The sequence below is a fragment of the Acipenser ruthenus genome, chromosome 19 (assembly GCF_902713425.1).
Source record: "Acipenser ruthenus chromosome 19, fAciRut3.2 maternal haplotype, whole genome shotgun sequence".
Classification (NCBI taxonomy): domain Eukaryota; kingdom Metazoa; phylum Chordata; class Actinopteri; order Acipenseriformes; family Acipenseridae; genus Acipenser; species Acipenser ruthenus.
The window spans coordinates 17,900,847-17,914,615 of record NC_081207.1 but is presented as its reverse complement, the minus strand read 5'-3'; the positions used below and the strand labels follow the sequence as shown (position 1 = coordinate 17,914,615).

At 36.7% G+C, this 13,769-nt stretch overlaps 1 protein-coding gene across 1 annotated transcript in view; it reads left to right on the top strand.

Annotated features, from left to right (window-relative positions):
* The window catches only part of LOC117424768 (zinc finger CCCH domain-containing protein 18-like), a 44,650-nt gene extending 30,881 nt beyond the window's left edge, over nt 1-13,769 (top strand). Inside the window, exons 11-18 of the mRNA XM_058992556.1 lie at nt 691-792; nt 1,278-1,421; nt 7,270-7,353; nt 8,378-8,520; nt 9,709-9,932; nt 10,288-10,384; nt 11,054-11,147; nt 11,485-13,769. Coding sequence (XP_058848539.1) covers nt 691-792; nt 1,278-1,421; nt 7,270-7,353; nt 8,378-8,520; nt 9,709-9,932; nt 10,288-10,384; nt 11,054-11,147; nt 11,485-11,686 — 1,090 coding nt within the window. The 3' untranslated portion in view covers nt 11,687-13,769. The remainder of the gene's footprint in view (nt 1-690; nt 793-1,277; nt 1,422-7,269; nt 7,354-8,377; nt 8,521-9,708; nt 9,933-10,287; nt 10,385-11,053; nt 11,148-11,484) is intronic.

Sequence of the window (13,769 nt, the reverse complement as noted above, 5' to 3'; positions counted from 1 at the left end):
GAGAGGCTTTACATGTAAACACAAAAAGGCACAACGTCCACGTTTTTCACGAGAAACAGACGTCTTGAGAAAAGCAAACACTCATGTAAAGTGGCCTATTGTCAATCATGGTTGTCTGTCTGTTTCTAGCAGGTGTATTTAAGCAAAGAGGAACAAATTCTGATAATTTTGATGTGTGGAGCAAATAGTCAATGCGGTGACTAACAAAGAAAATCTTCATCATCATAATACAAGATATTACCAATGATGCCTCACTTAGGGGACAGCCTGAATGTAGATTTTTAGAGAACCATCAATGGTGTTTTTTATATTCATTTTTGAGAGTATCAGAACTTGGGGATATATGGAATTAGGGTACATATGTGGGTACATGCATTTTGTATACACATGCTGTGGAAGTAGGTCATGGTGCTCTACTTTACCATGATACTGATAGGTATGCTTTTGTATTTATAGCCATGGTAGGGAAGTAACAGTGTTTTAACTAAACTATATGTACTAGTGTTGTGGTAACATGGAAAATGCACTTTGAAATCCATTGATGTGGTTGGCCTGGTGTGGCCAGTGTTGAACTTCATCTTGTGTTTTAAAGTTGTGTGTTTAAAATTGGGAAAGAGATGAGGTCTAAGGCAGAAGCAAGAAAAGTTGCTGAGTATAATTTGAATATTAGTTTTTTCTCCTTTCTTGCAGATCAAGGTCATTTTCCTCCTCTCTTTCTCTTTCACCGACTCCTTCAGCTCAGAGGAATGCTGCGAAGACTAAAGCTGATCCATCGGTGCCCCCTGTCAAGGGGTAGGGTGTTTTACAGTCCACACACTCATCACACCAACAACACTCAATATTAAGAAATGACTAAACACATCTACATACTGAACTTCAGTAGACAAATGTCAACTACCTCAACCTCTAATTTAATAGCCGTAAATATTTTATATGAACTAATGTTATTTAAGTTGGAATATCGTCTTGTAAGCAATGACTAGAGAACCTTTTCGTTTCAATACCAAAAACTTTTCAGGCTTTCAGATGTTTATGTGGTTTTGTTTCATAATATAGAATAAACAAACCAGACCGCAGAAGCCCTAGCCCAACTACTATAGCAGTAGAATGTAGTGGCTTTTTTTCTATTTTTTTTATATATCGGTATATTTTTTTTTTTTTCTATATAGCTACAGGGGAGCGAATGTAATTTTCACAGGTACTGGTGCATAACTTTAAATTGATTGCACCTAATGCAGTCTCAGTGATGTTGCTAAAGACTGTAGTTCTTCCCGCAGTGATAAGCCTGTGAAGAAGCCACCCACCCCTCCGCTCCCAGGGCCTCCTGGAAAGGGTGCAAAACCAGTCCCTGAGGCGGGGAAGCCAGCTGATACCCGGGAAGGCAAGAGGAAGGCTCGCCAACAGCATAACCCACCCAGGCGGTAAGACAGCAATTACTGCAAAGCCTCAGTGGAGATGCTCAGCTGAATACAAGAGCTATTATCAATATAGCAATCGACAAATCTTGTGTCAAATAATTACAATACAACTCCTGTGCCATTTTTGTTACAAAACAGTGCATGTGATCACATAAAGGACTGGTCAGTGAATTTTCTCTTTCTCTCAAGGTTAATTCATATTTTAAAGTTCAGTATATTAGATTAAATTTTATACCAGAAATTGTGGTATTCCTCTTTTTAAAATATGCTTTCACACTTTAAAATTATGCCAAAAATGGCAGCTTACCAGTTCCAATTTTATACACAGATAACAAACTTGAAAACAAATTTTGTCTTTGACAGCTCTCATATAATTTTAAACCCTGTAATTGATACATATGGTCTTCAGGCTGTGAGGACTAAAATACAGTATCTTTTTTTTCTTTTTTTTTTTTTTTTTTTTTTTAAACCAGTGGAATGTTCCCTAACATTTTCCACCAGTTAATACAACATTCTTCCATGTTCCCTGAGTGATTTGAATAAAAGGTGCTCTGTTGGTTTTGGAAGCATAGTAATTAAATGTGTTGCTTCCTACGGAGTTTATATATATACACACACACACACACACACAATATTTGTTTATTAAAATCATCGTTGAACCAGGCATTCTTTCCATAGCTTCTCTCCAGCCTGACATTCTGTAATATTCAAATCTCAAATATTTTAGTGTAGGAGCACCTGGCAACTTATAAATAAGCATCTGAAATATAAGCATCTGACCGTTGTGTACCTGTAGGTTTCCCTACAAGAGTTTTCCACCAGATTTGTATATTTTGTTCAGTTGTGATGAAACATGGTACAGATTTTCCTTAGCACATATTCTTAAGGTTATTAAAATCTAGGCTATAGTGATCTACTTTGTTCGGATTAGTTTCCATTACAATATTGTGTGGTCATGGTTACTTATATTTTGGATAAGATAGTAAATGTATCTCGGAATCTACTGTTTTCCCATTAAGGGCCATTATCCTCAGGCTACTTTGTAATTTATTGGAGCATTTTTAACTGGCATCTACCTGTTGTTTTTCTCTTTAACTATATGGCTTTTACTATGTGAGCCAGTTGCATGGACATTTGTTACAAATAATGACTATAATGTGAATATTGTTCACGGTTGCTTTTTTTTTTTTTTTTTAAATATAAATAAAATCTTGAAAACCGTTCTTGACCAAACTAAGCTTTGGAGTTTGTCATGAGATTGATTGTTTGTTTTTCTATGTGCAGTGGATGCGTGTAGGTAGCTGTGTCGGCGGTAGTATAACAGTAAGCATACTGTTTTGTTAACCATTTCTGGATTGAATCATGTGAAATCATTGGGCAGGATTTTAATTTGTAGGCTGGTGCAGTTGTGGTGGTGTGTAAGTTAATGCCTCCTTTGTATCTTTACAAATAAGGCTGACCTCACAGCACTCCTTCCAAATACCGCTCTTGCACTTTCAAACACACGTTTGTGCTCTTGTTTAATTTAGATGCTTGCATTCGGAGTCCCTCTGAAAAGGTGGAATCCCTGACTTTAGTAATGTCCTGCCTGTAAAAGATTTACATGTGTTTTTTTTTGTTAGTTTTGGTTTTTAATATTTTATGGTTCAATGTTCAATCAATCTTAAAAGGACCCTGCTATGCAAGTATCCTTTTATGAAGGAACTGCCTTTTAATATGGGGAAATCCATATTAAAAGGTATGTGTGTGTATACACAGCAGTGGCATGCCGTGACAAAATGGACTGGGGTAGCAGAGTCGTCGCATCACCTGCCCCCCCCCCCCCCCCCCCCCCGCTGACCCCCTCCTTTTTTCAAGTGGCAGCTACCTGTAAGCCACAGATACCTTTCATAATTTGAATTCTGAAAGTGCTGAGTATATCCCTTCCCTTCCTGTGTCAGCTCGGGGATCTGTGGTGTATATCTCTCTTTTTTAACAATCTCCAATTTTTCAGAGGAAAATTGGAATCCTTGAAAAAGGATTCGTAACCAAATCGACTATGATGTCTCAGTTTTCTCACATTTTTTTTATTTTCGTGTAAAATAAAATTCAAAATAATTAGATGTTGTAAAGGTATTTGTATTTATCAATGTGTATAAGCAATATCATGTGAAATCCAGCTATCCTCCTAACTGCAGTGCTAACCAAGGAATATTCATGTTTTGGGGTTGCTCACTAATGATTTGTCAGCTTTCAGAGCTTTGACTTTCCCATTGGTTGCTAAAGCAGGCCCTTCAAGTGAGGCAGAGAATTTATGGCCCACCTCTGCTCACTCCTGATTGGTCGCCTGTCTAAAAAAAAAAGAGGACATTCTTCTACTCACCTATTGGTTAAACTCACTCAAGCCCTTCAACTGAAATGGAGAATACCCTCAACTGTTTTTTTGTCTCGCGTCTGGTCGTTGTTTTAGACTTGTGCAGGGGGAAACCCCTAGACTCTTAAAAAACCTAGTAAACCCTGTAAGTAATCTTGGATAAAGGCGTCAGACAAATTATCAAATAATAATTAGAGTAGTATGCTTCATAGTATAAGCAAGCACACTGTATGCAAGTGAGTGAGGCAACGTAATGTCATTTGACTGATGGTTTACTTGGCACTGTCTGGTCAGCAGAGAATACCTTGAAGGTCCTGACTGCACGCCACTGATACACAGTCATTGTTTTTTTGCATTAGCATAGCTTTCTGTATCTACATTATGTTTGCATTTTTTATGTTATTTATTGCTGTTCATTTTAAGTAAACAGCAATAACATTTCTATTCTCCACTGAATACATTGAAGCCTAAACACACCATTAAATATTAATATACACTTGCTTATCTGGCCTAATTTTGAAATGGGTATGATAATCTATTCCGGTATACTTAAGGTGAAACTTCTAAAGGGCAGTCAAGGGACCAACAAAATGTGGTCTTAATAAAGGGTGGTCTTACTACTGAAGGTATATTGTTGAAACATTTCTCAAATCATTTTACTAAGGTGCAAATAAGTCCCATCCAAGTTTCAGAGGGCTTGGTAGTTTACAGCATGATTGTCTTATTAGAAGTAAGTTAACAGTGGCTTCACACATTTAGTACTGGTGGTGGCGGCCTTAATACTTAATAAAGGGCAGCCTCATTATTAGGGCTGTATTAGAAGGTTCAAAGGTTTGTTCGCTAGCCAGGAATTCGAAGATTTTTTTAAATCTTCGAAGGTTCGTCAGACGCCATTCACGCACTGTGTTTTTTTTTCTTTTTTTCTTTCCGTTAACAGAAATTGTTTGATAAAGTGTGAATACTATAAATCACACATTAAATGTCACTCACATGCAAAATTCGATCTTTTGATTTGTGTAATGCATATGACTTAAACAAAAGTTGTTGTATTAAAATCAACCAAATCTTTATAAGTAGCAGCTCTATGTGCCGCTGCTGTGTATGGAGCAGGGTATATTATCCAAAGCACTGGGGGGTACCTATAGCGGTTGTAGTGCTTCAGTGAAATATGTACTGAATACCTAGTGTACAAGACAGTGTAAGAGAAGTGCTATGGTAGAATATGTTTGAAATAAAAAAAACCGAGCACCGTCCATCCCTCCCCCTCCAGCCCATGTTAACCAGAGGCAAATTTCTTCTTTCACCATCTCGACAGCAAAGTGATAGTGTAAACTGTTTTGAAACCCCTCTGCTGTTTGGGAATTTTTTTGTTAAATACCCAGACGACCAAAAAAAAAAGTTGAATGCAAACTGTGCAAGCGACTGTTGAGGCACATCCAATCTCTGGGGTCACTTTACAATTGTAAGTTCATATTATTATTATTATTATTTATTATTATTATTATTATTATTATTAGGCTTCCCAGCCAGAATGGCTGGGAAGCCTATTGTTTCTGTTAGGATTTTTATTATTATTATTATTATTATTATTATTATTATTATTATTATTATTATTATTATTATTATTATTATTATTATTATTTTATTTTTTTTAAAATGACTCTGAAATCAACACCGTTGCATCGAAACTTGGTAGGGTGGTAGGCACCTAAGGGAAGTTGTGTCAGAGCGAAAGTGAAGGTCATAGGTCACATGGTGTGGCGGCCATATTGTTCTAGCAAGTCGCTACATTAAAAAAAACATGGCCGCAGCGAGCTAATCAAATTTCAGCTATGGTCAATTTGCATATATTTGCAGTGTTTTTCCATGGTACAAATGTGGTAGAGTGATGAAACATACAGTAGTAAAGGACTATGGGAAATTAATGTCAACAAAAGAATGAAGTTGATTGGTCACATGATTTGGCAGCCATATTGGATTTTCCAAGCCAAATTTTCGTATGTCCGTAAAATCAACACTGTTGCACGAAAACTCATAAAACTTGGTAGGGTGGTAGGCACCTAAGGCAAGTTGTGTCAGAGCAAAAATGAAGGTCATAGGTCACATGGTGTGGTGGCTATATTGGATTTCTCGAATTTTTGACAATTTTAAAAAATCTTCCCCGAAACAGCTTATCGCAGAGATGTGAAACTTGGTGCAATAGACTACCCTCATGGCCTAGATTTACGGTTGTTCAAGAGAAGTCGATTGGTCACATGGTCTGGCGGCCATATTGGATTTGTCAAAAATATTCAAACGTCTTCTTCTCTGAAACAGTTGTGCCGATTGAAACGAAACTTTGCAAACATAGCCAAACAAAAGCAAGTCGCTACATCAAAAACATGGCCGCAATGAGCCAATCAAATTTCAGCTATGGTCAATTTGCACATATTGCAGTATTCATTTATGATACAATGTTGTAGACTCGTGAATCTTCGTAGAGTGGTGGTAGAGGCCTTTGGGAAGTTGTGTCAGAGTGAAAACAAAGTCATAGGTCACATGGTTTGGCAGCCATATTGGATTTTTCGCGAATATTGGCCAATTTAACAAAATCTTCTTCAAAACCTCTTGTGGTACAGATGTGAAACTTGGGACATATACTACCCTTCTGGCCTATATTTAGATTTGTTCAACACAAGTCGATTGGTCAAATGGTTTGGCAGCTATATTGGATTTGTTAAAAATATTCAAACGTCATCTTCTCTGAAACTGTTGAATGCTGATTGAAGCCGAACTTTGTATACATAGCCTTGGCAAGGTTGTCCGTTGCAAAACCAGCTTATAACTCCTTACAGAGTGCAGATAGGGTAATGGTTACTATGGAACACGTATATAAACCCATATATGTGCTATTCAAAAATTGCCTTGACCTTGACCTTTGACCTCTCTAAGGTAAAGTGCAAAACTAGCTTATAACTCCTTACAGAGTGCAGGTAGGGTCATGGTTACTATGGAACACAGATAGGAACAAGAATGCCTTGGAAGCCGTCAAGTTGCTTGCAACTTGTTGTTGTTAGTAGTAGTAAAATGTGACTGACCGATAACCTGCTTGGAACAGTGACTGTTAAATTGTTTGTTTTACCTAAGTCCGTTGCAGTTAGTGCTGCTGTAATGCAAGCTTACACGCAAGCAGCATCAATTACGTGTAAACGTGTATTTTTTTTATTTAAATTATAAAAACATGATTACTGTTCTACATAATGTATTTTTAAACTACATATGAATGTTTTATTCCATTTATATGGCTTACCTGTAAAATAATAGGATTTTCAATCAATTCATTGCAGCTCTACTCATTATTGAAGATGACTTTTTGTTTTGATCGAATTGAGATAAAAAAAAAAAAGTGGCCTTAATTGTGAGATTACCTTAAAGGTTTTACAGTATTTAGAATCATCCTTTCAGTGATTCCTAGTTGTTTGTTTGACTGGTGTTTGATGGGAACTCTCTCCTGTACAGGCGAACAGAGAGTGGCAGTATCAGCGGCAGTGCCAGTAGCTTCTCCGGCTCCAGCTCCCACTCCCGATCCCCCTCCCTGTCCAGGTCTCGCTCCTCAGTCTCCCACTCCAACTCCCCTTCCGGATCCAGGAAATCCAGGTTTGTGAGCATTCAGATCAACATTAAAGCTGCTAGAAACTAAGGCGTTAATTTGAGCAACCCCCAACACTGTTTAAAAAAAAAAAATAGCATTTTACAGCTCCAGGGTAATCCTGGGATAACCACATATTATTATTATTATTATTATTATTATTATTATTATTATTATTATTATTATTATTATTATTGTTTATTTTTTTCTTAGCAGACGCCCTTACCCAGGGCGACTTACAGTTGTATACAAAAAATCATATCAAGAATTGCAGTACAATTAAGAGCAAGATACAAAATACAATGACTTCAGTCCTAATAAGAGCAAATACAAAACACAGTACGATTTGATATCGGGGCAGTTCAAGAGCAGATAACAGTGTTTGTCGACTTGACAGATTTCAGCCTTAGTTTAGTTTTGATTTTAAATATTTGTTTTCCCTACATATATGAGAATACATTCTTGCATCACTGCTTTTTAAAAAGGGTTTAAATTAAATTGTATGCTTTTGTGTTTTCATTGGTAATTAACAATAATGTATGGAAAGTGGTCATATTTGTGATTTGTTCAATGGATTCACTGGCCTAAGCAGCAGCAAATGTCATGTAGGAATTTAGATAGACTTTTGATATGAATATATAAATTGTTTAGATAGTCTTCTATAACAGCCAATTCTATCAGCAAATAAGATGAAGAATTACATTTACGGATATCTTTACTCATAATGTAATTATTTTTCTCTACCCCCCCCCCCCCCCCCCTTTCCGATTGCTGACCACAGAAAATCCAGGTAAGCTTTGTTATTTTCTTCTTCAAATCCAGAATGAGCAATCATTACTAAAACTTAACAAATCCTCAGAAGTTCATCGATCAGTTTTGCTTTCTTGTTGTCAGTTTTCATTCTGAAGTTGCAGTGATTGTATGCACTCTGATATTTTTCCTGTTGCTCATGAACCACAGGGGTCTGAGTGTGAGCAGCGTGTCGTCTGTATCCAGCGCCTCTTCAAGCAGCAGTTCTATACGCAGCGCGGACTCTGAAGATATGTACGCAGACCTGGCCAGCCCAGTGTCCTCTGCCAGCTCGCGATCACCAACCCCAGCGCAGCCCAAAAAGGAGAAAGGTAACCCCTATGTAGTGTATCCGGTAAATGAATGTTTGTTCATTTACCAGGTCGTATAAATGCAAAGGAAGAGTGTTCCTCTCATTTCATTAATATGTTGTATCATGCGGTGCGCAGTTTATTTTACTCCTGGGATATGTGTGTGTGTATATATATATATATATATATATATATATATATATATATATATATATATATATATATATATATATATATATATATATATATTATTATTATTATTATTATTATTATTATTATTATTATTATTATTATTATTATTATTATTATTATTATTATTATTATTTATTTCTTAGCAGACGCCCTTATCCAGGGCGACTTACAATCGTAAGCAAATACATTTCAAGTGTTACAATACAAGTAATATAATAAGAGCAAGAAATACAATAATTTTTGTTCAAGTGTGACAAAACACAATTCAATAATACAGCAGATAATAGTGATAGTTACATCAGGATATGATTAAATAGTGATAGTTACATCAGGATATGATTAAGTACAAAATACTACAGGTTAAACACTTGGCAGATTACAATATTCTGAAGTACAGGATTAAATGCAGTAAAATAGGGGGCAGATAAGAGCAAAATAAAGCACATTTAAATGAAGGGTGATAGTGTCCCAGGATACAACAGAGGAGTTCTACAGGTGCTGTTTGAAGAGGTGAGTCTTAAGGAGGCGCCAGAATGTGGTCAGGGACTGGGCAGTCCTGACATCTGTAGGAAGGTCGTTCCACCACTGCGGAGCAAGGGTGGAGAAGGAGCGGGCTCGGGAGGCAGGGGAGCGTAGCGGAGGTAGAGCCAGTCTTCTAGTGCAGGCGGAGCGGAGAGGTCGAGTGGGGGTGTAGGGAGAGATGAGGGTCTGGAGGTAGCTGGGTGCAGTCTGGTCAAGGCATCTGTAGGCTAGTACAAGTGTCTATATATATATATTTTTTTTTTTTCTTTACTGTAGTTAGTTATATGATACTAAAGAATATTAAAACATGAAAAAAGAAACATATTTTAAACATTTAAAAGTAAAAGGAGAGTTTGTGATTAAATACTAGTTTAATTTGCCTACTAAAAGTAGTTTCTTAAATGCAGTGACACAAAACTATATGTGTCGTCCCGTCCCCCGTCCACCCATTGAAAGTTTTACTGGAAACCATTTCTGTCTTCAATAATCTCCCAGGAAAGCCTAAAAAGGAAGATCCTGTCAAAGAGGAGAGGAGGAAACAGGAGTCCCCTGCACAGCCCTCCAAAACCTCCTCGGGTCAGAAATCAGGGAGCAGCAAAACCTCCCAGCACCCTGCACACCATCACCACCATCCCCAGCATCAGCCGCCACCACCGCAGTCACAAGCGCAGTCCGGGTATGGCTCGCACAAGGATATCAAACTAACGCTGCTCAGCAAGGTAACTGCACATGTGTTTATTCACCCATTTGAGTGCCTTTGTCCTCCTTTGAGGACAGACTACATCACATTTTTGGGAGCTTTTTTAACTGGCATCTACCTGTTTTAAATTTTCTCTTTAACTATATTGTTATGATAATTTACTCTATTTTCTTAACCGCAAAAGTTAAGTCTTTAATTCTGCAAATATTGCCCTTCGGATGCTTTCATGAACCAAATATAAAATAAGAAACTGAAGCCTAAAAATTATACATTTCTTTCCTACCCACACTGTACTGTCCTAAACAAAATGAAAAGGCTGCTTTCTGTAAAATATTAAGCTGTGTTTTTAATCTGACCAATTTCCTTCTGCCCAGCACGCTGAGAGGGGAAACAGGAAGAGATACCAACCATCAGATAAAGAGAGGCCATCGTCTCCACTGAGCAAACGCATAGCCATGTCACCTGAGAGAGGTAGGATGGATGGAACGCACGGGTTAAAAAGAAAGCATCTGGACATAAATTTGTGAATTACTGTAGAATTAATGTATAATTTACTGTCCATTTAGTGTACAGTAACATTATTTAGCTGATTACCTTATTTAAGGTGGTATAGGTAATGTGTTTAAATTCCAGTGTTAAGTAATGTAAATATTGCTGGGCAAATCTGACAGGTTTAGGGTTAGGGACTTCCATGTTTTTTCTGCGGGTTGTTTTTTGGGGCTACTGATTTACTATTCAATAATAATGCTGTGCATGCTTTCCTCCTTTTAGAAGATGACACAATTAAGAGAGACTGCATTGTATTTTTTTAAGGAAGGGGGAAATATGATTTGTTTTTTTCATGATGTTACATCATACCTTGGCAGAGACTTTTGGCTACTGATACAGTATGTATTTTTAAGAAGGTTTCGAAGGAGTTCTGTGAGGAAGGCACTAAACGAAACTTACCTCTACTTGACTTGCAATAAAACCGGTACTATTTTCTAATAGTTTTATATCCTGAACATAAACGTTGACCAATGAGAATGAAGGCATTTGTATTCTATTTGGGTACTATAAGAATGACATCACATGCTAGAAAAATATTGGACTGATTCATGGTTAAAGCAATCATTTTGTGTTTTTGCTGCTGATAAACAGGTCGTGACAGAAGATTGCCTGGACGGCCACTTTCACCCAGACTAGAGCGTCCAAGAGGGCAGAACCAGCGACCACCGCCAGCGCAAATGGAGAGGTAAGTGTATACGCCACCACAAAACCTGCTCTGCAGTCTGTAGGTCTTTAAGTGATTTACTAGCTGGCGGACAACCTTGGTTCAGAGCAGATTTAATATGGGCTTGATTGCTTAAAGTGCTAGAGCTTATTAATAATAAAATAAATAAAATAAAAAAATAAGAAAAAAACTTCTACCACCTGATCCGTAGTAAGTAGTAAAATTAGAAATAAAACTTTCAATGTTATTTCTAATTCTCGTCAACTCCTTTTTTTCTTTTCTTTAGTGCAACTAATCACCGTTTCATCCGATTTTACATGCTAGGTTTTTATATGATAAATAACATTTTGTTTTTCAGGAAACGTCCCCTATCTCCTCAACCTAAAGCTTCAAGCAAAACCCCAAGTGTGTCAGGCAAGCCCCAGACGGCCGGATCGGCTCCTTCTGCCAAATCAAGCAAAGCCAGCACACTGTCACGGCGGGAGGAACTCCTGAAGCAACTGAAAGCTGTGGAAGATGCCATTGCACGCAAACGAGCAAAAATCCCCGGAAAAGTATAGTCAACAAAACAGTGCAGAGACAGGTATCAAGATTTTATATTCAAAAAATCGTAAAATAAAGACAACTAAACAGCAAAACAGAGGTGGGGCAGAAAACTTCAGTACAGTTTCTTATTTAATGGGAAAACTTTTGATATGTTTTTCATATCAAAAGATAGATTCTTTGCTGTGGACTGTGACTATTAGACCCCTGATCATACTGCACCAGAAAAAAAAAGTTGGGAAACAACACTTTCACGACCAGTAACAGTTTGGTATGTAATATTTCAAGAGACCAGAATATCAGCCCTCATTCAAAATGTAGGGACTTTCTTAACCAATGATCTCTATTCTAGTTATTCTGTGCATTCTGTGTTATTCAATGTTGTATACTTCAATTTCTTACAGTGTACAATTGTTGAAAGAATGACTGATGTGAAGTATTTGCCATACTTGTTTTTAACCTGGCAAAAGTTTCTTTTTTCTTTTTTTTTTTTTCCCCCAGATCTTCCTAAATAAAATAATCATTCTTTTATTTGTCCCGTATTTTTAGTTAATACAGATAGTGTACCTGTGTTATTGGGATGTCGGCCTAATAGGAGTAGGACTGCATCTTGGTTTCCTGGCAAAAAATAAACTATTTTGATAAAGAGTTGTTCATTTCTTTCTGTGTGTTCCCTGGATGGATCTTTCATTTTGTTGTTATTGTGTTTGACCCCAAAACCGATCACTTAATTAGCTGCTTCAAATTTGTATTGTGTTCTCTTACATTTTTTTGTTTTTTATTAATATTTTTTAATAGTCTGATTGATTGAGGTGGTTCTACAGCTATGGCCAACAGTTTTGCATCACCTAGAATTTTAGTATTGAGACAATAAAAAAATAATGATAGATAGATAAATAAACATATTTTAGATATTTTATTTAACATTATGCAATCAAAAAAACTACAAAATTATATTGCAAGTCAAGCCGTAATAGTAGTATAGTATTTCATGTCAGATTTCGGAATGTCCCATTTTTCAGTTTCTGTTTTTTAAGTATATGGGAAAACTACAAAGCTGTACGTAATTTAATATGTTAACATAACATTATTCAGCAGGTGCCATTCGACTTAATGAAGCAAAATTAGTTTATTCTATAGGGTGATGCGAAACGTTTGGCCATAGCTGTTTTGAAATTACCATAACAATGGCAAGAAGACAATAAAGAGCAAGCAATTGTTTTTAAAGCAAGTCTTTCCATTCTATTGCGAAAATGTCAACCTAACAGAATGGGTAAAAGCATTTTATCCAATGAAAAGAAAGTATATCGAAGATTTAAACATGCTCCTGCCCCTTTATAATATTTCTAATAGAATCTGGGTTACATTAGGTACCCTTTAGTTTTCAACTAGCTTATCCCATTCTCATACAACCTTTCAATGGATTGTCTTAAGCAGTTTTTACAACTGCATTTAGGAGTAGCCAGAAGCATTTAGGTGATATACTGTTAATTTTGTAGCAAGAAGTGCCTGGCTGTCTGTACAGTTTTATGCCACACTAAGTTTTTGGCATCTAGAGAACCGCTTCTCCAATTAGGATGAAACTTGGTAAGGGCTTTTTGTGACAGTATAAAAGCATGGGGATATAAAAGGACTATATCATGCATATCCTGTCACACCTGAAATGTATTCAGGAAGGAACAATAGTTTCAATAGTTTACTTTGTTTCCTGGAAACAAATCAGTAAGCCCGACTTTTTTGGTTAACATCTATTGCTAGAGAGTTCTTGGAGGCAAACAAAAAAATGATATTATACATTTATATTAATATTGTTAGGAAGTTGCAATTAACTTAAGGGAGCACCTACTATAATTATTAGATTTTATAAAGGGCATGAGTCACTAATGCAGTATTTTAATTCTAATTCTGACCTACAGTTTGATTGAGAGAAAGTGCTATCGACATGCCATGGGAAAATGAAAAACGGAGGTGGGCTGAAATGTGTATCGGTTTCTGTAGACCAGCTGTACAATAGAACCCTGCACGTGCAAGCCTCTTTTTTTGTTTTCCACAAGTCCTAAGATGTAATTTTAAGTAAAAATAAAATTGGTGTGATTCATG